The sequence below is a fragment of the Miniopterus natalensis genome, chromosome 5, assembly GCF_054644295.1.
Source record: "Miniopterus natalensis isolate mMinNat1 chromosome 5, mMinNat1.hap1, whole genome shotgun sequence".
NCBI classification, from domain to species: domain Eukaryota; kingdom Metazoa; phylum Chordata; class Mammalia; order Chiroptera; family Miniopteridae; genus Miniopterus; species Miniopterus natalensis.
The window spans coordinates 8,650,499-8,677,605 of NC_142085.1; the positions used below are offsets into that span (position 1 = coordinate 8,650,499).

At 37.9% G+C, this 27,107-nt stretch overlaps 1 protein-coding gene across 2 annotated transcripts in view; it reads right to left on the reverse strand.

Annotated features, from left to right (window-relative positions):
• ILRUN (inflammation and lipid regulator with UBA-like and NBR1-like domains) overlaps positions 1 to 26,658 on the reverse strand; it is a 91,124-nt gene extending 64,466 nt beyond the window's left edge. Inside the window, exon 1 of one of the 2 annotated variants that reach the window (XM_087817345.1) lies at positions 26,438 to 26,658. In XM_087817345.1, the coding sequence (XP_087673471.1) occupies positions 26,438 to 26,595 (158 nt within the window). In that variant the 5' untranslated portion in view covers positions 26,596 to 26,658. The remainder of the gene's footprint in view (positions 1 to 26,437) is intronic. The other variant, XM_016223718.2, reaches the window with a different exon arrangement.
• Between the last annotated feature and the right edge of the window lie 449 nt (positions 26,659 to 27,107).

The following is a 27,107-nucleotide window of genomic DNA, read 5'->3' on the forward strand; positions in this document are numbered from 1 at the left end:
TTAGAAGTATATAATTCAGTGGCATTTAGCATTCACAATGCTGTGCAACAACCACCTCTCTCCAGTTAAAAAACTTTTTCATCACTTCATATCTATTAAGAACACCCCATACCCATTAAGTATTCATTCCTCATTTTTCCTCCCCCTCATCCCCTGGCAACCACTCTTGTGCTTTCTGTCTCTATAAATTTGCCTATCTTGGGTAATTCATAAAAAGAATCATACAATCAATATGCGACCTTCTGTGTCTGGCTTCTTTCACTCAACAAAATGTTTTCAAGATTCATTGCAAATGGAAGCATGTATCAATATTTCATTCCTTTTTATGGCTGAATAATATTCCATTGTGTGTACATACCGTATTTTGCCTATCCATTCATCTGTTGATGAGCATTTGGGTGTTCCTACCTTCTGACTTTTACGAGTAATGCTGCTATAAACATTCATATACATATGTCTGTGTGGGCATATATATGTGTTTATTTCTCTGGATATATACCTAGGAGTAGAACTGCTGGGTCATATGGTAATTCTATGCTTAATTTTTTGAAGAACTGCCACACTGTTTTCCACAGTAGCTGAACCATTTTATTTACATTTCCACCAACAATGTATGAGTGTTCCTATTTCTCCACGCCCTCACCAACACTTAATTTCTTTTATTTTTCATTATAACCATCCTCGTGAATGTAAAGTGCTATTTGTGGTTTTGATTTGCATTTACCAATGATCTTAAACATCTTTTCATGTACTTGTTGGCTTCATTAAGGAATTTGGACTTACTCCTAAAAGCAAAGGATAACATCTAAAGGTTTCAAAAAACAAACAGCCCCATCAGGTGTGGCTCAGCACTGACCTATGAACCAGGAAGTCATGGTTCGATTCCTGGTCAGGGCATAGGCCTGGATTTCAGGCTCAATCCCTAGTAGGGGGTATGCATGATGCAGCCAATCAATGATTCTCAATATTGATGTTTCTATCTCTCTCTCCCTCTCCCCTTCCCCTCTGTGAAATCAATAAAAAAATATTTAAAAAAATTAACACCCTTTTCAATCACATTTAAAAAAAAACAAAAAACCCACACACAACTTCACTAAAGTAAATTTACACAGCATAAAATTCACCCACTTCAGTTGTACAATTCAATGATTTTAGCAAAAAAACTAAAACCATCACCATGTTTTAAAACATCATCATCATCCCAATAATGCCCTAATCCCCATAATGTGTAAACATGTTATGCTACATGGAAAAGGGGAATTATCCTAGACTATCCCAGTAAACTCTATGTGATCATTTCCTTAGGAGTATAAGAGAGACCTGGAAGACAGAACCAGAGGCACAGCAATAAGGACTTGCACAGCCTGCTGGCTTTGAAGGATGAGAAATGAGGCCATAAACCACCATAAACCCAGAAATGGTTGTGGCCCCTGGAAGCAGGAAAAGGCAAGGAAATGGATTCTCCAGCAAGAACACAGATGTGATAGAGAACACCTTGATTTTAGCCCAGTGAGACACATTTTGGACTTCTGACTTCCATAACTGTAAAGTAAGAATATGGTGATTTTTTAAACCACTGAGTTTGTGGTAATTTATTACAGTAGCAAAAAACTAATACAATGGCTATTCATTGTAGTATTCTTTCTATTTTACTGTATATTTAAAAATGTACATCATAAAAGAAAAACACCTATGAATATGAAGGCAGATTAAAGAAAGATTACAATTTTAAAGGTGCTGTTTTATGCTGAGTCATTTCCTTCATCATAATTCTGCTTTCAAGAACTCAAATATCCATTAAGACTCATGTTTAGAAATAACTCCCATTTTTCTTGCTTCCCCACTGTACCCCCAAATTTAACTGCCATGAATAATTCCTGAAAATCACTAGGTCTAGTGCTAACTGAAATTTTCAAAGATACTAGAACAACACTGGCCTAGAGGAGACGGGAAAATGTATGATAACCCAAAAAGTCCCAGAATAACAAAAAGAACTAATGTGATTCAGACAAAGCTATCTTCGTAAACAAAAAAAGCTGTGGTTTTCTGTTGTTCATGAAACTTACTTTCTTATTTAATTCTTTTTTAAAATTGATTTGAGAGAGAGAAAGGAGAGAAAAAGAAACATTGATTTGTTGTTCCACCTATTCACACACTCACGGGTTGCTTCTTGTATGTGCCCTGATCAGGGAGGGAACCCGCAACCTTGGCATATCAGGATGACGCTCTAATCAACTGAGCTACTTGGCCAGGGTCATGAAATACTTTCTTTGGGACATAATTTAAAGTAGCAGTTTTGAAATGATCTGGTAAATTTATAAATTAAATATGGTTCACAAAACTGTACTTACCTAACACAGAACTTACAAAAAGCCAGCAGTGGTCAAATGGATCTTATCCAACAGACTAGTCAGAAAGCTGTTTTCTTACAAAAAGGAACTTTAGCTTTTGATTTTTTTAAAAAGATTAAAAGTGCCAAAAAGCTAAGCTATAGAGCAACACTCCATTCATAAATCTAGTTGCTGTTTATATATACAGAGAAAAAAGCATGGGCTTTGAAAAGAAATACCATGCACCTTTTACATATGCCTTCGATTAAAATGCTCCACACCTGTCTAATATGTCTTGCCTTTGAGGTGTATTGATGGTGTGCTACAGGGGCCAGCTTCAAAGCCTCTTCAGTTTCATCCACCCTGAGGAACAACGCTGACAATACCATCTTTGGAGATAATACACAAGTACACCTAAGCACACTTCACCTCCAAAACTGCATACTAGGGTACATATCTGAAAAAATCTAAGGCCCTATGTGATCAATCATATTCTCTACTCTGAGAACAAAAAGATAAATAAACCTTGTCCAAGTTCTACTTAATATGATGAACAAAACTAAAACAATGTTAGCATCACTATCAAATAATACCACATGCCATTAATGCCAACTCTTACTCACTTTGCAGCCAACCCATCTCCAAATACTCTGTGGCTATATTTGGCTGCTCTCTGGGACATGTGAGATAGGTACCTTTAAAAGCTACATACTTAGAACTAGGGGACTAAATCAAATTAGATTTAACTTGGAGAAACAATATGATAAAGTCAGACTTTATGGTAGTTCACAAACCTGAGAGGGCCAGATCACTTTTTCCTTTAAAAGCTAATAAAATGACAGTATAAATACTTCAGAGGCTGCTGCAATTTTTAGTAGCAAATAATCATTGAGAAAACAAGACAGACAGTATTTAAAGATTTCATCTAAAAGTCCTGTGATACTTGCAGACAATCTCACATATTCTGTTAATGTTTTTCATGTTCTGGACAATCAGCTATACAGATGACAAGAAGTCAGGTTTAGACACTTCATCCAACTATGACATTTCTTACACATTACAGAAGAAAAGGATTTTTAAAAATAGCTGTTTTGCAGGACACTGCACAATTACCACCAGTTAAATTACTACAAAAAATAAATAAAATCAATCACAAAACCATCCAAAGAAACATGGGAAGGTGGGGGGAACTATCCAATTTGATTTACGAAGAAAAACTAATAAAAATTGAGGAGGAAAAAACACACACATATCTTTAGACTTTTCAGGTTCTACCTGAAAAAGAGTAGTCTCTTAAAGACAGAAAAGCCGCAAACATCCCAAATAATGGAAACACAGCAAAGGAGTTTCTGTACTTCAAGCCTCACAAATTTAAGATCTCTCTCTTCAGAGGGTAAGGCAAATACACTTAAGTTCACAGTATAAAAATAGACTGAAAAATAACCAAAATTTTGCTTTTTCACCATAAAATCCTTTATGACTCTAATTTGATAAGTTCCATTTAAAAAATTAGCAGTATGTTTACAGGCAACTGCCAACTAATAAAGAAAGAAGAAACAACGGAATTAGAAAACTAACGTTTTGCAACCACTTATGCAATAAATGACTTAAGAAAGGATGGTTAATGGATATTTTAAAAAGATGGAAGAGCCTGGCCAGCGTGGCTCAGTGGTTGAGCATTGACTTATTATCCAGGGGATCCCAGTTCGATCTGTGGTCAGGGCACATGCCCGGGTTTCGGGCAGTAGGGGAGCGTGCAGGAGGCAGCCAACCAATGACTCATCATTGATGTCTCTCTCTCTCTCTCTCTCTCTCTCTCTCCCGGCCAGTGTGGCTCAGTTGGTTGAGCATCATCTCATGCACCAGGAGGTCGCCTATAAGATTCCCAGTGAGGGCACATTTCTGGGTTGCAGGCTAGATCCCCAATAGAGGGAGTGCAGGAAGCAGTCAATCGATGTTTCTCATGGATGCTTCTCTCTCTCTCTCCCTCTCCCTTTCTCTCTCTGAAATCAATAAAGATATATATATATTTTTTTAATGTAGTATACAATGGAATACTAGTCAGCAATGAAAATGAACAAAATACTGATAGATGCTAAAACATGGATGAGCCTCAAACATTATGCTAAATGACAGAAGCCAGATACAAGAGGCCAGATATTATATGATTCCACTGATATAAAAATTGGAGAAAAGGCAACTATTCAGAGATAGAAAATAGATTAGTGGGGGTGAGAATGAGGATTAACCGTCAACAGGGAGAAGAAATCTTATTAGAGTGATGAAAATATATAACTGGAATGTAGTGATGGTTGCTCAGCTCTGTAAACTAAAAAATCATCCAATTATCCATTTAAAATGGGTTAATTTATGATATGTAAATTATAATTCAATAAAGGAACTTTAAAAATAAAACAAATGTGGTAAAATGTCACTTATATAGGTATTCATATAGGTATTCAAGACGAGTCTTTCAACTCTTCTATAGTTTTGAAATTCTTCAAAATAAAAAGTTGGGGGATATCCCGGTCGGTGTGGCTCAGTTGGTTGAGCATCGTCTCATGCACCAGGAGGTCGCCTATTAGATTCCTGGTGAGGGCACATTTCTGGGTTGCAGGCTAGATCCCCAATAGAGGGAGTGTAGGAAGCAGCTGATCGATCTCTCTCATGGATGTTTCTCTCTCTCTCTCTCCCTCTCCCTCTCTCTCTCTGAAATCAATAAAAACATATTTAAAGAAAAAAGTTCGGGATAGATCAGAATGAACTCTGCAAAACACACACATTCCAATATTAGTGTTCCCAGTTGTGGATTACCTAAAAAAGGTAAAGGACAGAGCACAACTGTGACAGATTTAGGATAAGATAAAAGAGCACCTAGGGCCAATTTTTATCCAAGGATATGATTAACAATTTTTTCTCTATTTTTGTATTATTTTTTCTAATTACCAAGTAATTCATATTCATTGTAGAAAATTTAAGAATTAAAGTGAAAAAGAAAGAACTAAAGTATAAAAAAGAAAATAAAAACCAAGAGTAAATATCAGCCAGAGATAGCCATTTAAATTTGTTCTTTATCATTCAGGTAAAAGCAGATCCAGATCCTTTGGTGAAGGAAAGCTATCTGTATATAACTTTTATCATAACTTGATCAATTATTCAACTGGCTGCTGGCCAGGTAGCTCAGTTGGTTAGAGTGTCATCCCCATATGCCAAGGTTGTGGGTTTGATCCCTAGTCAGGGCACATACAAGAGGCAACCAATGAATGCATAAATAAGTGGAACAACAAATTAATGTTTCCCTCTCTCTTTCTTTATTCCTCTCTCTCTAAAAAAGATAAAAATAAAAAAAATTATTCAATTGGCATACCGAACTTTTGTATCATATCCAAACAATCACACAAGTCATAATAAGAATACAAAGGCAGAACAAAAAATTTTAGATGCAAATCCAATGCTTTCAGTTTCCAATTAAAAATTGCATCATTGGTCTTATTTTTCTCCCAAAACCCTCGTAAAACAGTGTTATTCGCTGAATAAATGTTTGTGTTTAAAATTCGTCGAAATCCTAAGCCCCAATGTGACGGCATTAAGAGGTAGGGCCTTTGGGGGTGATTAAGTCATGAGAGTGGAACCTTCATGAATGGGATTAATGTCCTTATAAAGGATACCCCAGAGAGCTCCCTCAACCCTTCCACCATGTGGGGTTACAAGCAGAAGTAGGACATCTATTAATCAGAAATTGAGCCCTCACCAGACACCAAATTTGCTAGCACCTTGATTTTGGACTTCCTAGTCCCAGATTTGTGAAAAATAATTTCTTCTGTTTATAAGCCACACAGTCTGTGGTACTTTTGTTACAGCAGCCCAAATGAACTAAAATAAAAAATTTTTAATTAATAAATTCACAAGGACAAAGTGAACAAATGAGGAAGCAACATCTGGGGCTCTGGAAAGTAGACAAATGATAAGTAACTTAGCCAACCTTAACAAGCTGAATCCTACTCAGCCAGCTGTGGGAAAAGGTAGAGAAATAACCCAATTTTAATGAGAATCTCCAAAAGGTTCAGGATTAACACTACCAGGTTACCCTTCAAGTGAAGGTGAAACTATGGATAAAAATAGGAGAGGTTATGCATTTGCCTAAACCCAACAGTTAGACCTCAGATCCCCTAATATAGTCTAAACACTGCAGGGCCTGGTGACTGCCCACCATGGAGGAAATGGGTGGGGCCGTTAAACCCTCAGTTAACAAACCCTAGTCAGACTCACAGCTTCCAATCCACTTTTTATGTACTTCTCTTACAATAGGGGTAGGTAGCAAAGAACCACCATATATTTAAGGTAAAGCATCTATTATGAAAGAAACAGGTCAAATCGAACAAACAAAAATGCAACCTGAAGAAAAGAACACTGAAGAGATCTCCTATCTGGCCAATGTGGCTCAGTGGTTGAGTGTCAACCCATGCACCAGGAGGTTGCAGGTTCAATTCCCAGTCAGGGCACATGCCCAGGTTTCAGACTCGATCACCAGCAGCAGCTATGCAGGAGGAAGTTGATCAATGTTGATGTTTCTCTCGCATTGATGTTTCTCTCGCATTGATGTTTCTCTCTCTCCTCTCCCCTTCTCTCTCTCTAAAATCAGTAAAAACATAAAAAGATCTCCCTGAAAACTGAGCAAAAAATTGTCAAATGGTGAAAAGAGAAAAGAAAGAAGACCATACCAGAAGGTCCAATATCTGAAAAATGGAAGATCTAAGAAAAGAGAACAGAGAAAATGAAGGGGAGGAAACCAAAAGATTAATTCGAGAAATTTTTCAAGAACAGGAAGGCAGTTTCCAGACTGAAAGGGCTCCCCAAAGCTGAGCACAATGTTGAAAATACATGCTTAAATGCACCAGCATTGTATTTAAGGACTCTGGGAACACAGTAAAGTTAATGAAAGCTTCCAGAAAGGGGAAAAACAGGATTTATTCAAAGAACAAAGACTCAGAACAGCACCACATTTCCACATTTCAACATTTCCACTAGGGGGTGAAAAAAGACAAAGGTATCAGGGCCTTCAAAATCCTGAAAAAAGTTATTTCCAACCTTGAAACTGCTACCTAACTAAACTTGGACATCAACTAAGCATTAGAATAAAATATAGTTTCAGAATACAAAAGTCTTAAATTTTATCTCCTCTGTACTGTCAGGGAATTTTTAAAGGCGGGGTCCAAGAAACAGAGGTTCCAACAAAGCGGGGAGAGTGTGAAAAAATCCCCGGTGTGCCCACAGACCTACAGCACAACCAGTCCAGATCAGAGTAGGTCATATGCTCTAGAAAAGACTTCTTCACAAAGATAAAACTTACAGGACACCTAAAGTATCTGTACCCTATTAAGAGATTCACAACTGGTAAGGAGTTTGATGACAATTTAGTAAAAAATATGTAAGAGATTAAGCAAACCAAAAATCAAGATAATTATTACACTGGGGCAGCAAAAGATTGTGCAGAAAAAGAAAATGAATCCAAGTACACTAATGGCTCAAGTGTTTTTAAACATTTAAATAGTTAAAACAATATAAACACTGAAAATTGGCTTAACCAAATTACAAATAATTAAAATGGGAAAATGGGAGATGGGTGAGTAAAAGTAACAGTTACCATGTGCCAGGCACGCTGTAAATCTTTACATATATTAATTTATTCTAATCCTCAGATAAACACTGCTATTGTCCTTATATATGAGGAAACCAAAGCATAGAGAGGGTAAATAACTTGCCAAAGGTCACACAAATAGTAATAACAGAAGCTCTGAACTTTGCTCTTTCACCACCACATTGGCTCACCCAGAACAAAATCCTCACCACCCTGTGGGAAGTCAACAGATAATTAAAACTAAAAAAAAATCAATAGAGAGGTAAAAACTCAAAAATCCGTTGAAAGAACTGAAACAGACTGCCTCTGGAGAATGAGATAAGGAAAAAGGGGGTCTAGAATCCCTGTTCCTTTTAATAAGCCTGTAGTACTGCTTGACTCTTTAAACTATGTGCATTTATAACTTGGATAAAATGAAAAATTAAATCATAAGAAAATGTACTTCACTTTAAAATCATTTTTTCAGTAAATATTAAAACATACATATCAATACAACAGAGGAAAAAGTGCAAAAACAAGTCAAAATGTGTGTGTATACATGTGTGTGTACATGTGTGTACACACATAGCAAACCAAAAATCAAAACAATTATTTCCCTTGGGGCAGCTAAAGGTTGTGCAGAAAAGGAAAATGAATCCAAGTACACTAATGGCTCAAGGGTCAATAAACATTTAAATAGTTAAAACAAAAAAAACACTGAAAGCTAACTTAACCAAGTTACAAATAATTAAAATGAGAGATGGTGAATGAAACTAACAATTACCATGTGCTAGGCAGCTCTAAATCTTTATATATGCATTTGATACATGATAAAGACAGTAATATCAAATCATTGGGAAATGCAAATTTCTCAATAAACGATGGAAAACTGACGAATCATCTGGAAAACATGTTAGATGTTGACCTCCAACCACAATGCCAATCACATTTGTTACATAAAAGATTTATATGTAAATTATGCAATCAAAAAGATAACTGAGGTGAATATATAACAATTAGGTGGGGAAGAAATTCTACTCATGAAACCAAACGCAGAAATCAAAAAGCGAAAGATTGCTGGATTCAATTTCATAATAATTCACGAAAAAAATGCCCCCAGTTAAAAACATTATAAACCAAGTGAAAAGACAAACTGGCAGAAAGGCAAGCATTTAATAAGAAGCTAATTTCCTTAATATGCAAACAGCCTGTAGAAACCAATGAGAAAAAGAATAATACAATAGAAGTAGAGAGGAAACACACAAGTCACAGAAAAATACAATGGCCTCAATAAAGCTGGGGGGGAAAATACAAACAAAGATATGGAAAGAAATCCAACCTCATTTATAATTAAAGTAATACGAAGTAATATGAATATATATTTTTTAGCGTTTATAATATATTCTTTCATTTGTCCTTTTTTGTTGTTGTTAATCCTCATCCGAGGATATTTTCCAATGATCTTTAGAGAGAGTGGAAGGGGAGGAGAGCACGTGAGCGAGAGAGCTAGCAAGAAACATCAATGTTAGAGAGACACATCTATTGGTTACCTCTCACACACACCCTACTGCATGCACCCCACCGGGGCCAGGGACTGAACCACAATCCACGTAAGTGCTCCTGACCGGGAATTGAACCCGAGACCAGTGGGTGGGCCAACGCTCTAACTACTGAGCAACACCGGCCAGGAATAATTTGTTTTTTATAATGAATGTGTTCTTCTTTTTCTTTTTTACTAAATTGATTTGAGGGGGAGGGTTAAGAGTGCAACAAAAGAAACATTCTTATACACTGATAAAAAACAACAACAATTGGTACAATACTTTTGGGGTTTGATATTACCAATCAAAATTTAAATTGCTCATATACCCACCCCCAGCAATTCCACTTCTAGGACTGTATCACGAAGTGTACAAAGACACTTATACCAGAACAGCTTCATAAAAGCAAATACCTGAAAACTGTACATCAATAGGGAAGTGGTTAAATAAATATGGTCAGCAGAATGGAATACCATGCATCCATTAAAAAAAAAAAAAGATGATGTCCACACCATATCCATATTGTGAGGTTAGAAAAGCTAACCTGAGATCAGTATGTATAGTATGATTCCCTTTGTGTGTGTATGTGTGTTTTAAAGTATGAGATGGGATTAAGACCTCTATACACAAAATGGTTGTGAAACCATAAAATTCCTAAAAAAACCCATAGGCAGCAAAACCTCAGACATCTCTCATAGCAACACGTTTGCAGACACATTTCCTAAGCCCTAGGGCAAGGGAAAATAACAAAAAAATAAACAAATGGGACTAATCAAACTAAAAACCTTCTACACATCAAAAGAAGCAACCAACAAAATGAAAAGGGATCCTGCTGTATGGGAGAACATACTTGCCAAAGATACATCTGATAAGGGGTTAATTTCCAAAATACACAACAAAGAACTCATACAACTCAACAAGATAAAAGACAAACAATCCAATTGAAAAATGGGCAAAGGACCTAAATAGACAATTCCCCAAAGAGAACATACAGATAGCCAAGAGACATATGAAAAAATGCTCAAAGTCAGGGAGATGCAAATTAAAACGACAATGAGGTATCACCTCACACCTGCCAGAATGACTACCATCAGCAAATCAACAAATGACAAATGCTGGCAAGGGTGTGGCAAAAAGGGAACCCTACTACACTGCTGGTGGGAATGGAGACTGGTGCAGCCTCTGTGGAAAACAGTATGGAGTTTCCTCAAAAAATTAAAAACAGAACTGCCATTTGACCCAGTGATCCCACTTCTAGGAATATATCCTAAGACTCCCAAAACACCAATCAGAAAGAATTTATGTGTGTGTATGTGTGTTTTAAAGTATGGGGAATGGGATTAAGACCTCTATACACAAGATGGTTCACCTACACAGACAGATCATGCCCTCCCAGTTAGAAAAATCTTGACAACTGAAGGAATGATGGATCTGTAGCGTTACCTGAAGTCCATACGTAAAAACATACCAAAGTTTGTTTTTAAAGCATTGTGACTCCTCCACAAGGCCTAACACTGAAGGCCCAAGGACATGTATCAGAGACTGCTCTCATGACTTTTAACTATCTATATCAGGGGTGGGGAACCTTTTTTCTGCCAAGGATCATTTGGATATTTATAACATCATTCGTGGGCCATACAAAATTATCAACTTAAAAATTAGCTATGAAAAAAGCTCCTAGATTTATTGAATTTCAAGTTCCACCTGCAGTTGCCTTGGCAGGGCTAGACCAAATGACAGCCCCTGAGCCGGACATTCCCCACCCCTGATCTATATAGAAGACAGTTCTTTTTCAGAAAAACTGTAGAAGGGATTTAAATCTGCCTGAAGAATGAGGAAAATAGTGTAGTGATAACTTCTGATTAGCACACACAAGGACTCTGACCACTCTGATCATATACATGCCTACAAAGGTACAGAATCTCTCTGAAAGAATAGAATCATGACCACTTCAGGAGAATGGAATGAGGGAGGGAAACACAGGGATTTAAGTACTATCTAAACTTTTCACAAAAAAACATGTATTATTTTTATGATTATATATTCAAATAACATTTTAAGAAATTAAAACACAAGAAACTGGAAAAATGTACAAAATATAACTTATAAATATCAATTTTTTAAAATGACAAAGATGCCAAAAAAACAAGGAATTTACAGATATTAAAACTACTACATAGACTAACATCCAGAAAGGTACACAGGAAACTGAGTGGTTACTGCCTCTGGTAAGAAACAGAGTCTAGAATAAAGACTTATTTATTTTTCATGGAAAAATCTCTAGTACTGTTTGAACAATTATTTTTTAATGATAATGACTATTTTTAAAATGTATGTAGAATGCTACAACATGGATCAACCTTGAAAATATTATGCTAAGGAAAGGGACCCAGTCATAAAGGCCACATACTGTGTGTTTACATTTATATGAAATGCCCAGAAAAAGCAAATCCAAAGAGACAGAAAACAGAATGGTGATTGTCTGGGGTTGGAGGTGAGTGTTGGGACTGACCACAAACTGGCATAAGGATCTTGCTAGTGTGATAGAAATGTTCTAAAACTGGATTGTGATGATGGTTGTACAAATCTATAAATTTACAAAAACCTTAAAATAGGTGAATTTTATGATATGTAAATTATACCTCAATAAAGTTGTTACATTTTAAAAGACAAAACAAGTAGTAACCACGTAACTGGAATTTGGGTTAAAATACTGTTCTCTTCTGGTGGGGAAAAAAGCCAAAATATTAATGAAAGTGAGACCAAGGTGATGGGGACATAGGGTTCATTATAGTTTTCTTTTACAAAATAAAAATATTTCTATAAAAAACAGTCAACACACACACCCACAAAACATAAGACTTCACCAGTCATCAAGGAAATGCAAACTAAAACAAGTAACACATTTTATCTGTCAGATAAACGTATCCAACAAAAATTAAAAATTATAATTTCCATAAAGCAGGCTTTTGTGCCTAACTGTTAAGATTATTAATTGGGTCCGGCCGGGCGTGGCTCAGCGGTTGAGCGTCGACCTAGGATCCAGGCGATCGGGGTTCGATTCCCAGTCAGGACACATGCCCGGGTTGCGGGCTCGATCAGTGACTCTCTCATCACTGATATTTCTGTCTCTCTCGCTCCCTCTCCTGTTCTCTCTCTGAAATCAATAAAGATATATTTAAAAAAAAAAAAAGATTATTAATTGGCTGCCTCCTTCAAGGCAACCTGGCAGTGTTTATCGAGAACCTTCCAAAAGACATACCTTTGACCCGACCTGGCAGTTCCACGTCTAAGAATCTGTCCTAAGTAAAAACATGGGCTATATGTCACATTTAAAAAAAAAAAATTGAGAGAAGAAAATAATTAGGCAAATGAGCATATATATATATATATATATATAAAATAGTGGGGGGGAAATCAATAAATGACTGCTTAAATAAGTTACAGAATACACTCAAGTAATGGAATTATTAGCAACCATGAAAAACAGACATGGGAAGATAGCTATAATATGTTTAGTAAAAAGCAGCCTATAAAGCAATAAGTATTATATGATTATTTTTTAACTTAAAATATATAGTATGCATAAAAGTGTCTATATACATACATAAATGAACACAAACTGACAGCAGTGATTAGCTATGTTGGCTTTATTGCCTTCCTTTGACATTTCTGAACCTGCTGGTTTTTTATATTCAGTATTATTACTTTTACAGTGAAAGGGAAAAAAAGATATTTCCATTTCCCAAAAAAGGCAAACCTCCCTATGGAAAAGTGGATAAAGGAAATGTTCAGTTAATTCATAAAATACAATGGACATTTAGCACATAAAAGTACTCATTAGAATAACAAAATATAAATTAAAACAAAATCACATTTTTTTACCTAGAAACTGAAATTTTTTTAATTATAATATGATGCACTGATGAGGTATTAAAGAAATAGTCACTCATATAGTAGTGACAGTAATACAAATCAGTCCACCTTTATGGAGGAGACAATTTGGCAATTTAGTATTAAAAGTATCAAAAGTCATGTTTATATTTAGCCCAGCAATCTAATTCTAGGAATAAATCCTAAAGAAATAATTAATGATGCAAGCAAAGATTTAGCTACAATGATGTTCAATACTGAGTTTATATTAATAAAACTCTAAAACCAACCTAGACCAACAAAAAGGGATTATTAAATTACAAGCCATGGGACACCAAGAAATGCCAGGAGCCATAGAAGCTAGGAAGTAAGGAAGGTTTCTTCCCTACGACCTTCAGAGGAAACATGCCCTGCTGATGCCTAATCTCAAATTTCTCGCCTCCAGAACTGTAGGAGAATAAACTTCTGTTTCAAGCCACCCAATCTGTTGGTATTTGTTATAGCGGCCCTAGAAACCAGAGTGTAAAACACAGCAATCAGGAGCACAGACTCTGGTTCCAGGCTGCTTACATTTGAATCCTATTTCTACCACTTATTATCCATGTAACTTTAGATAAGTTATTTAGTCTTGTTGAGCCTCTTTTCCTTTTTCTATAAAATGAGGATAACAGTATTTATTTCCTAGAATTATTGTGAGCATTAAATTACATATGAAATGTACCTGGACAGCATGACTCAGTGGTTGAGCATCGACCTATGAACTAGAAGGTCACGCATGGTTCAATTTCTAATCAGGGCACATGCCTGGGTTTTGGGCTTGATCCCCAGTAGGAGGCATGAAGGAGGCAGCTGATCAATGACTCTCTCATCATCATTGATGCTTCTATCTCTCTCCCCCTCTCCCTTTTTGAAATCAATAAAAACATATTTTTAAAAAAACAAAACAGTAACTGGAATATAGTAAATATTCCACTTTTGTAAAGTAAGCACAGGCATTTAAATACACACACACAATAGTATTAAGATATAGATCAGCCCTAGCCGCTGTGGTTCACTGGAGTGTTGACCATGTACTAAAGGTCAGGTGAAGGGCACGTACCTGGGTTGCAGGTTGCATCCCGCCCCAGTGTGGGCATATGAGGGAGGCACCAATCAATGTCTCTCTCCCACATTGAAGTCATGTTGTCCTCGTGTGCTCCACCCCCACCAGAGTGCGCTTTCTCTCCCTCCCTCACTACCCCCCTTTCTCTCTCTCTCTCTCTCTCTCTCTCTCTCTCTCACATACACACACACACACACACACACACACACAGTTTCTCTCCCTCCCACTCTATCTAAAATCAATGGAAAAATATACTCAGGTGAAGATTAACCAAAAAAATACCATCAACAACAAAAAAGATATAGGTCAAAAGGTTAAAATTGTTTCTCTCTCGGTCCTGTGAGTATGGTTTATTTTTGTTTTCTTTTTGCTTATCGGTACTTTTTAACTTAACTATTTTATTATGACAGTTTTATCATGACAAATCTTATTGTAGATATAATTTTTAAATTTGAAAAAATTTTAAAAGGCAGTCATTCCCTGTTATAGTTACATGCAAACCCTACCCCTCAGCCAGTTATTTCCACTCTTTCGAAGCCTGTTATCAAAGTATTGAAAAAAATTAAAAAGCAACATTTACTTTACAAAATAAATGCTGATGACAAAGCACTTTAGAAGGACATCGTGTATCACTTAATCATTAGTAGGCTGTTGCTCCATAATAGACTGTGAATCACTGACCTCAAGTATAATAATTCAAGTGTGAACCCTCAGTAACAGCTTATAGACCTAGGGCTCAAACAGTGTAAGAAAATACAACTGTTCATTTTTAAAAATGAGTCTTTTAGGAAATTCAGTGGGGCTGTATTCCATATTTGGAATAAACTGTTCCCCCTCCCAAGACATATTAACTTTGGCAAATCATTAGAAAAGCTAGGTACAAAATTAATTACCCTTCCAACAAGTGAAAAATGTATTAGTGTCATCTGCAAAAGTGATTTAATAAGAGTTAAACCTCTTCAGTGAATTTCAGTCTTGTTGCATTTTGGGTCTGTAAAAAGTTCAACTTACCTGACAATATTTCGCATAAGTAAATTCAGATGAGCTCATTACTAGATAGGTTTACTTAACACGCTTTGCTCTTAACAGAGCAAAACAAGGTTTTAATAATTATATGTAATTACTGGATGACAGCCTGTTGTATAATACAGTGAAGGAATTCTTCTGTAGTTGAAGAGACCAAAGTCCACCTCTGCATTGTTAATTAAAAACACATCTATTTGATCAGCACATCCAAGTATCTTGACAACTAATTTCCCTTCCCCATGAAGCAAAGGAAGTACAAGGACCATGGTATTCAGTACTCTAAATAGGAAAAACAATTACTCAAATTGTAATGCCATTATTGTTAAAAGTTATATATATATATGTGTTATATATGTGTGTGTGTATATATATGTAATTTTATATATACCTATACATATGCATAGAAAATTCTCTATGTATATGTGTATAAGTGTGTGTACATGTATATGTAGAATTCTATAGGCGTGGGAATTCTCTAAAAGGTACAGAAGAAATAGTAGTGGCTATATCTAGAAAGGAGAGGGATTTTTACTTTTCACTTTTAGTCCAAAGGTTGCAAATTAGTGGCCCCAGGGCCACAACCTACCTACAGATGTGCTTTATTCTGGCCCACAGTGTTTTTAAAATATTTAAATTAGTTGTCAAAATCTGAAAATCAGGAAATTTCCCATAAAAATCTGAATTTCTGGCTCTTCTGGGGAGGGAGGGGTCTTAAGAACACTGGGCCCCCATTCCAGCATGGCAACATTTGACTTAAGGCAAGAATCAGGCATCCTCTTTGTAAAAGGCAAGTGCTTTCAGCTCACATACACTTCAATTGTTCATGTTCCCCAACTGGCAAATACAGACATTTTAGTTTGCAACCCCTGTTTAGAACCTTCTAAACTATTTGAACTTATTATGTGCTTATATTACTTTTTAAAGTTTTTCCTCAATGAAACACACTGGGCAAAGATCAAAAAGAACTTTAGCCTGGCTGGGTGTGGCTCAGCAGTTGAACATTGACCTAGGATCCAGGAGATCGAAGTTCAATTCCCGGTCAGAGCACATGCCCAGGTTGGGGGCATGCCAGGAGGCAGCTGATCAATGATGGCTCTCTCATCATCAATGTTTCAACTCTCTCTCTCCCTTCCTCTCTCTGAAATCAATAAAGATATGCTAAAAAAAAAAACAAAAAAAACTTTAGAGAGGTTACAAAATATTATTCTCCAATCATATCTAAGTAACGAAAACCTAATTTTTCTGAATAAATTTTCTCATAAACTGAATTACAAAGAATATTCAGTACAAAAAAATATGCCTGGGAAGGTAGGTATATAAGGTGGGGCCAATTTTTAGAGGGCTCAGACTGCTTCCAGAAACAATATTCTTATTGTTACTTAAATTTTAATTTCCTTTCAAGTCATGTAGAAACTGTTAGCAACATTTAAATCTCATGTTCAAATTAAACCTACAAACAAAAAAGCCTGAAAAAGAGCTTAATTTGTAGACTTTGTTTCTTTTAACTGCACTAGACCTCAACATTTCCATTAAAATGAAGCCTTTACTCCCATCTCTTCATTCATGACCTCAACAAATATCTGCTGAGCATCTACTATATACAAACCATTGCATCAGATGCTTAGGGAAAAGTCCCTTAAGGAGTGTATATCATATATGATGTTACAAAAAGCAATAGGATTCCATGAGACATAAAAGAGAAGAAAGAGCAGCATTCTAAATAGAAGAAAAAAGTTTAAAATTGGGAAAGTAAAAGTATGTGTGAGACAGCGGACAGTTTGAATGGGGCAAAGGAAAATAGGAGTCCAGCACAAAGATATGACAAAAAGGTAGAGGCAGACAAGCTGGAATCAATCTTTGGAGGACCCTGAATGTCAAGCTAACAACTCTCTGTTCTCTATCTAGTATACATACTATTAAAGGTTTCTGAGAAAAGAAAGACCCAGATCAAAGCTATGACTGAGAAAGATTGATCTGGTAGTGATATGTCCACAAAATGGACTAGAAGGAAGAAAGCCAGGTGTAGAAAATCAATTTGAAACTATTCCTAAGTTACCTTGTTTGTGTGGTAACACAATCTACAAACTAAAGTGGTGGCAGGTGGAATGGAAAAAAGAAACAGTTGGGAGGTGCACTGCAGAGTGGAAATGAACTCGGTTTGGTAAATGATCTGGGATGTCCAGGAAAGAGAGGGCGCTGGAAATAACTCAGTTCAAGCCTAATGTTTGGGGGAACATTGGACCTATTAGAACAGGTAAAAGTCAGCAAGAAAAGCTGGTTGGAAATGGGGAAGAGGATAAATTCACCTTTTAAACACATTTAGTTTTGGGTGCCAATAGACCATCACTAAGTTTTTTCCCCCATCAGAAAATCTGTACTCTTTTCTGGCCCAATTTTTAGTAATAGCCAAAAAGAGTAAAATATACATTTAATACAAGTAAGAATATATTTAATGCAGAGTTAATGAGAAGCCAGTTCCAGAGCAAAATTAAACTCCATAAAATGAAACTGGACTCCTACCACACACCATATACAAAAATTAAGTCAAAATGGATCAATCACCTAAATATAAGAACAAAAACCTTTAAACTCTTAGAAGAAAACATAGGTAAATCTTCATAACCTTGGATTGGCAATGGATTATTAGATATAAGACCAAAAGTAAAAGCAACAACAAAAATTAGATAAATTGGACCTCATCAAAATTAAAAACATTTGTGTATCAAAGGACATCATCAAGAAAATGAAAGACACCAAATGGGAGAAAATATCTGCAAATCGCATAAAAGAATCTAGTATCCAAAATACATAAAAAAATCTTACAACTGAACAACAAAAAGACAATCCAATTAAAAAACAGGCAAAGGACTTAAACGGACATTTTGCAAAAAAAGATATACAAATGGCCAATAAACATACAAAAAGACATCAATACCATTGGTAATAAGAGAAATGCAAATCAAATTCACCATAAGGTACCATTTCATACCCACTAGAATGGCTGTAATTAAAAAAAGGAAAATAAGTGTTGATAAGGGTATGGAAAAACTGGGACAGACCTTCACTCACTGTTAGGGGGAATGTAAAATGATTTAGCCACTGTGGAAAAATTTGGTAGTTCCTCAAAAGTTAAATCTATACTGTAAGACCCAACAACTCAACTGTTAGGTTTATATCCAAAAGAACTGAAAATAGGTACTCAAAGAAATACATGTACACACATGCTCACAGCAGCACTATACACAACAGCCAAAAGGCTTAAATGTTCACCAACAAATGAATGGACAAATTGTGGTATAACCATACACTGGAATAGTGTTCACCAATAAAAAGGAATGAAGTACTGATACATGCTATACAACATGGATGAACCTTGAAAGAAGCCAAACACAAATGGACAAATATCGTATGGTTCCATTTATTCCATTTATATAAAATATCCAGAATAGGTACACCCATAGAAAAAGCATTCAGATTGGTGGTTGATAGGGTAGCAACTGCTTAATGAGTGCCAGATTTGCTTTTGGGGTGATGAAAAACGTTTTGGATAGACAGACATGGCAGTTACACAACACCGTGAATACACAAAATGCCACTTTACCATGGTTTAATTTTTTAATGTCAATTTCACCTCAATTTTTAAAAAAATCAACAATATACCCGAGTGGATAAAGAAGCCGTGCAACATGTAAATAATGGAATATTACACAGCCATAAAAAAGAATGAAACCGATCTGGCTAGGTTGCTCAGTTGGTTGGTGCTTCATCCCCTACACTGAAAGGCTGTAGGTTCAATTCCCAGTCAGGGCACATACCTACGTTGCCGGTTCAATCCCTGATCAGGTACCTACAGGAAGCAACCAATCTACGTTTCTCTCACATCGATGCTTCTCTCTCTCTCCCTCTAAAAATTAATTTAAAAAAAACTCATATCCTCAGGTGAGGAGTATAAAAAAAAGAATGAATGAAATTTTGCCATTTGCAACAACATGGATGGACCTAGAGGGTATATGCTAAGTGAGGTAAGTCCGAAAAAGACAAATACCATGTTTCACTTATAAGTGGAATCTAAAGAACAATATAAATGAACAAACAAAACAGAAACAAGCTCATAGATATAGAGAACAGACTGACGGTTGCCAGAGGAGAGGCAGGTTAGGGAGTGACTGATGAAAAAAGTGAAGGAATTAAGAGGTACAAGCTGGTCATTACAGCACGGTCATGTGGATGTATAGAACAGTATATGGAATATGTATGGCACCAGGTGGATAACGGAAATATGAGAGTGAGGGGACACTTTGAAGAGTATATGATTGTCTAACCACTATGCTGTACACCTGAAACACAAAATAATATTGAATGTAAACTCTAATTGAAAAAAATAAGGCCCCGCCGGGCGTGGCTCAGCAGTTGAGCATCAACCTAGGATCCAGGAGATCGAGGTTCCATTCCCGGTCAGGGCACATGCCCGGGTTGCAGGCTCAATCCCCAATGACTGGTGTTTCTATCTCTCTCTCCCTCTGCTGCCCTCTCTCTGAAATCAATAAAGATATATTTTTTTAAAAAAAATTTTTTTAAAAAGAAAAAAATAAAATTTTAAAGTAAATAAATAAAAATAAACATCAATAATATCCCAATCCAAAAATAAAAATAAGCTCCATGCCTTGTCACTACCGATCCTATTAACCACATTCTAGCCAAGCCAGTCTTCTAGATGGCTCCTTCCTTCCTTCCTAGTTCCACACAGGAAATACCCTCTACCTATAACACACTGCTTTTCCATCAATTCAAAACCCCCAACCATTTCAAAGCTTCACTTCTAAGAAGGGAACTTGCCCATAGCAGGCACTCAATCTTTGTGAATCACTGGTTCCATGGATTCGGTCCATTCTTAACTATTCTAACATTTAAAAAATAAATAAATATATATATGTATATATATATATATCTTTATTGATTTCAGAGAGAGGGAGGGAGGGAGAGAAATAGAAACATCAAAGATGAGTCATTGATCAACTGCCTCTTGCATGCCCCCTACTGGGGATTCAGCCCACAACCTGTGCATGTGGCCTGATAAGGAATCAAATCGAGATCTCCTGGATCACAGGTCATTGCTCAACCACTGCGATACACCAGCTGGGCTATTCTAATACTTTTTTAAAAGAGAGGGGAAGGGAGGGGAGAGAGAAAGAGAAACATCGATGTGAGAGCCAAACATCAATCAGCTGCCTCCGCACACCCTCCCCGCCACCCACCCAGGATCGAGCCCGCAACCTGGGCATGTGCCCTGACTGGGAATCGAACCAGCAGCCCTTCAGTGCAAGCAGCGATGCTCAACCAACTGAGCAACACCAGCCAGGGTATATTTTACTCATTTACTTCAGTATTAACATGAATGTTTCCTTCTTATTATCCCGAAACTTTTCTCTGATAATTTCAGGCATGTTCTTTTCCTATCAAAACAAATTAAGATAGAGGCTGTGTTCTGCTTTCTATTGCACTATCTGCTAGGGCTCTATCGAAAATACATTTGTTTAAATATTGTCTGGTTGATAGTTTTTGTTGTTATATACTAGATACACCTGGGGGGCAGGAGAGGCGTGGGAAGATGAGAGGTGGTAAAGAAACCACCTTCACCAGCCCTAGCTATAGTGGAGATTGGTTGTGGCTTGATATATGACCAGAAATCCAAGTCCCACTGCAATAGGACAGTAAAAAGACTTCCTGTAGGACAACAATGTACTTTTTTACTGTGTTCCTTTAAAACTAAAATTAATCTGTGTGTTCTATTCGTAAACTAATTTATATTATACCCAGAGTCCCAACTTGTGTGGGCCATTAGAAAAAGACCCAAAAAGAAAGTGTAAAAGAAGTGTCCAAAGCAAGAACTCCCAACCTTCTTAAAAATGCAATAGAGTGCAGAACACTCTATCATTGGATGTTATACAATCCTTCTCTACTCTCTTCCTAAAACTGCTTAGCACACATTTTTTAAGAAAACTAGTGTTAATATCAAGTTTTATCTATCATAAAGGGACTTATCCTAGATTCATCCATGTAAACCAGAGAGTGAATCAGAAACTAATTTAGCACGCAGGTGACTGAGAAATAGATTATGCCCAGGAAGGGGAGGCACTGAGAGATCAGATAAGAGGTACACCAGATTTTCACATCTAGATTCTGATTTAACTTCATTGTGTAGTGGTTATAACTTTATTTAATTGCCTCTGACAACGCTGAGATAGTCAACAGGACACTGTTTTACAAAAATGTTTTCCCAAGTTACTTTTCTAGAAAATATCTGTTCCATCCATGATGGGCACCAATATATAGTATTCCAAAAAATATACACTGCTTCCTGAAGATACCTGGAGGCAACCTAAGATGTTGCAACACCAAAACTGCAAAGCCCTAGCCTAATGAATAGGAGGGAGAGAAATAGTCAATATTGACTATATGCTAGTGAAAGATATTTTACTTATACCTATATTGAGAAATAACCAGTACTAACTCCTAAGTTAATGTCCTCTAAAAATCTAGAAGTATTACCTGTATTTATTTGTCTCTTGTCATAAATGCTAAAGTACAACGCACTTTAAAAACATAACAGAGCCCTGGCCGGGTAACTCATTCCCAATATGCCAAGGTTTCGGGTTCAATCTCCAGTCAGGGTACATACAAGAAGCAACCAATGAATGGCACAACAAATCAATGTTTTTCTTTCTCGCTCTCTTTCCTCTTTCTCTCAAATCATTAAACAATTAATAATAAAAAAGACACAAATGATTTTAAAGGCCAGAAGTAAATTTAAAATCTCACTTAACAATGAACTGTACACTTAAAATTGGTTAAAATAATATTTTGTTATGTACATTTTACAAGCTTTTAAAAATCATATGTAAACTCTCCTCTGACTCCTGTTAGTTTTCCCTGAAAAAAATATATAAATGTATTAGACTACATTAAAGGGTGAGAAGCCATTAAATTGAATGTATTTAAATTATAAATGGTTGGAAAGTTTTAGTGATTTGAATAGAAGCTTTCTGGCCCCTTAAGGGTAGTGTTCATTAGATATTCTCCATCTCTAGAGTGGACATAAGCAGACAAAAAAAAAAATTTAAATCATAGTAGGAGAGACTTAGTTTTGACATAATTCTAACTAGAAAAGTAATCAAGTACTAATAAGGTATCATGCAAATCTCTGCCCTCAAGGATGCAAGAATAAGCTATCTTGGAAGGGTTATATGCAATTCTGCAGGAAAAACTGGCATGAACTACAGAATCCGTTAAACCAACATCCAGTTTAAGAATTCCAAGTTCTATATTCACAGCCCAATAGTGTCTCTGCAAGATATTCCACCTACAGAGTGAGGGGAGGTAGAAGAGGGTGGGGGATAAATGGTGATGGAAGGAGATCTGACTTAGGGTGGTGAACACACAATACAATATACACATGATGTATTATAGAACTGTACACTTGAAACCTATATAATTTTATTAATCAATGTCACCCCAATAGATTCAATAAAAAAAGATATCCCAGCCATAGAAAGATATACTAATCTACAAGTCATTTTAGTATGACTTCAGATATTGAGTATTTTTCATATAGCATTTATTCATTTTATGCACTCATAAACTGGGTACTGAAAATGGACTACTTCTGTTAGAAGCAGTTCCACCCATTTCCAGCAGTGTGGCTGCTAGCTCAAGTATAAACACTACAAAAATGCTTAACTGAAACGATACTTGCTTCTAAATTAAATAAACAAAAATATCTAACATAATGCACACCCAACCTAAGACTAAGAAAAAAAAATCCGTGTTTACAGGGTAGAAAATTTACAAGACCAAAACATTCAATTTAAGTCAGTTTTTCAACAGCTTCTTAAAAAGCTGTTACCAACAACAACAAAATTCTTACTTTGCAAAACAAAAACATAGTCTTCCCAACTCATTTTAGAAGACTCATGGCCTTCATTTTAAAATATATATATATTTTAATACTCACCCGAGAATATGTTTATCTACTGACTTTTTAGAGACAGGAAGGGAGGGAGGGAGAAACATCCCCAACTGGGGATCGAACCCTGGGACAACTCTCCAACCAACTGAGCCATCCAGCCAGGGCTTAAAATAATTTTTAATTTACCACAATATTTTTTAACAGTCATCATCAGGCAGTTGAATAGTGGTTATTTATTACAACCAGAAGCAGGCACTTATAAAGTCAAAGTATGGTTAATTATCTTAAATTCAACAGATTAACCACAGCAGTTTGAGAGCTATTTTGCCAACATGCATTAGGCCATCTCAACAGGTCCCAAAGTTAGACTTTAAATGACACTTAAAAACAATACATTCCTAGATTCTAGAGATTTACTTAAAAAACACAAGTATTTTGACCACATGTGCATCCATGCATGTCTTTTTTTAACTAGATTTTACTAATTATGATGGGTATTTGTTTAAAATAAAGTCTAACAAGGCAGATTTAGCCAAGTTAACAGGAATCAAAACACAATATTGGATTATGGAACTAACTGTTTTAATTAGAAAAGAATAACAAGTCTTACTGCTTTCAGTTCACAAATGAGTTTTCATTTTATAATCAAAGAAAATAAAAAACATGACTTCTACAACCAAAAAATAATATGGCTTAAAGCTGAGTGATCACTTAATTGCCTGGATTCCCAAAACGCTATTGACTTCTAAATGCTTTAAAACCAGAATACATTTTTTAATGGCTCACTCCTTTGTTCAGAAAAGTATCATACCTTGTTTTATACAGAGATAACATCTAATCAGAATATATGCTACTCTGTGTCTTTGAGCTTCATAACTTTTATAAAAAATTCAAGTAAAATTTTATCATGCAACTACAATTTTTAAGTTACTTTTTTCTCATCCACACTGGGCCTCATCTTTCACAACACCTAAAAACAATCGTAGTTGTTAAACACACACAAACCTCAAGCATATAAAACTCATTACACTGGTTTGGTAGCCATAATAATTCTACTCATAAATACTGACTCTAAAGAACTAAAAACTTATTAGGGCAGGGTTTAAATCGTGGACTCACAAGGGGGTGGGAAGAAATAATGATCCTCCGCTACCAAACTGGCAGCAACACTATGCCAAGTTTCCTATGCTAAACTAGTGTAAACACGGAAGAAAAAGAGCTGGGGTGGGAAAGAAGGCAGACAAGAGAACAACCCTCCTCAAGACAGCTTTATTTCTAGATTTCACCAGTGTAACACCTCTTCTCAATGTTTTCAGTAATCCCTGTCACTCTATTTAAACACCATAGGTTGGAGTTTAGAAAAGTATTGTAGGTTATAGTCCCTGCCTGAGATCACCCTGGACATAAAAGATACAAGTGGTGCTGACAAATGCTTCTTTAATTCTAAAGAAGATATCCTGCATTCAATGCCTCAGAGTTTTCTAAACATCTAGAAATTCAATCCCACCCTCACTGTAACAATCAACTTTAAAGATAAAATAATAGGACCAAGCAATGATGCTGCACAGAAAAAAAAAATTCACACATCACCTCTGGTGCAGTCACAGCTACAAGGTTCCCATTCGTAAAATGAGCATCTTTGGGGATAGGACTAGATGAGGAATGCAAGAAAGACTAGGCTTACAGCCTCTTTTTCCTGGCAGTGCAAAAGGCATTCAGTGGGCACTGAATAGAGGGGAGGCTAGTTGTACAAGTGATGCCAAAAGAAACAAGATTCCACATGTCAGAGGACTGCCCAACACAGAGAGCAAAGGGCATTCATCCCCTGGCTTTTTGACCAAAGAAAGATGAGTGGCTTTACCTCAAATCTTTTCAAAGGAAGTCTAATGGTCTCCACTTTCTCACTCACCCTGAGTGAACTCAACAATCCCTCCTCAGAGAACAAGAGGAAGCCTTCCTTATCAAACACAGCAAGTACTACGTCAAAAGCCAAGAAACACTCCTTTAGTCTAATGCCATGGTCTTCTGCCCCAATTTCAGTCTTCTACAAGGAGAATCCAAGCTAAAAACACTTGGTTCCCAGCCTAAGTCAAGTTCTCTGTTTTCCCCAACATCTACGAACCCAGCTTTCTTTCGGATAAGCCCAGAGCTCTCCATTCCAGCATTCTGGAGAGAGGGCCCCAGTCTCCTCAGAAAGTTCCCTTCCCCGAGATAAAGTCCTTTTCTTCACTTTTCCTAAGGTTTTTCCCAGGCACTGCTCCAGGTCTAACACTCTCAGTCCTCCATTAGCCGATATACTAGTAGATCCCACCGCTCCATGGCACAACTCTTCGTAAAGTCTTTCTTACCGTCCTCCCTAGTCCTCCCTCGTAATATTCTTCCTTTTTCCCTATCGGTCCTCGCATGGACGGACTGACTGACGGACGGACGGACACACACACGCACACACCTGTTCTTCTCGGCTCCTAATTCCCAAGTCTTTCCCGCGCCCGGGTTCCTCCAAAGCATCCAACATTCTCCCGGAGTTGCCCCTCATCCGGGTCTTCCTCAGCGCCTAACTCCACACCCGAAGCTTTTTTCCACTCCCCAAATTCAGATTTCCTGTGTATTCTACTCTTAGCCAACACCACAGCCCTCTTGGTCCCAAGTCTACCCCTATGCTCGAGGCTCCAGTCTTCCCTCCTCTTCCCACGTTCCACGGCCCCTAATATTCCACAGAACCTCAAGGACCCTCCCCCAATCTCTCTTCTGCCCCTCCTGCCCTCGGTGGCCCCCAACACTCCGTGTACCTCCTCTCGAGTCTGCTCAGCCCCCAAATTTATTCCATGCCCCTGGGGCTCCCCCACACGCCTTCCCCGCCCCGGGAAGGGGGTGCCCCTCAGAGCTGGCCTGGCCCGCCCTGCCGCGGGGCTCGGGTGTCCCTTCCCTTCCCCTCGGGGCCCCGAGGCCGCTGCCAGCGCTGGCGCGGCGGGGCCGGCTCACCAGTTGGTCATGTCCAGGAAGAAGGCGCAGCCGGCCGGGTTGAGCTGGAAGCCCAGCAGCCGCTGGAACTCGGAGATGAGCACGTCCTTGTCTGTGGTGCCCAGACAGCTGAACTTCTGCATCAGCTCGGGGTCCAGGTCCACGTCCATGCCCTCCATGTCTGGGGCCGGACACCCGCTTCCCCGCCTCCTCACAACTGAGCCGCCGCCGCGCCGCCGGGCCCGGGGACCAGGAGGGGGCCCGCTGCTAGCTGGCGCCGCGACCCCGCTCCTGTGAGGTAGGCCCCGGGCCTCTCACCGCCTCATACGGGTAAACTCACTCAGCCACTCTCGCGCGCGCTACCCCCCCTCCCACCCCCCCCAAGCCGCCGCCTCCGCCGCCGCTGCCTCTCGCTTCTCCACCGCCTCCGCCTCCACCCGCGCCGCGCCCACTGCGCAAGCGTCGCCCTCCTAGGCCCCGCCCCTTCCTCTCCCGGAAGCCCAGCCCTCAGTGACGTCACAACCCCGTGACGTCCCCCGCGTGACCTCACCGCGGTGAAGCGAGCGGGCGGGAAGAGGGGAAAGGCACCGCCCAGCGGCTGGGGTTGGGTGGGAGGGCGACTCCCGGCCTGACCTCCGTCTCGCCCCGCCCCCTTCCTCAAGGGGCGGGGTTAAAGCCGGTGGTTTGGGGA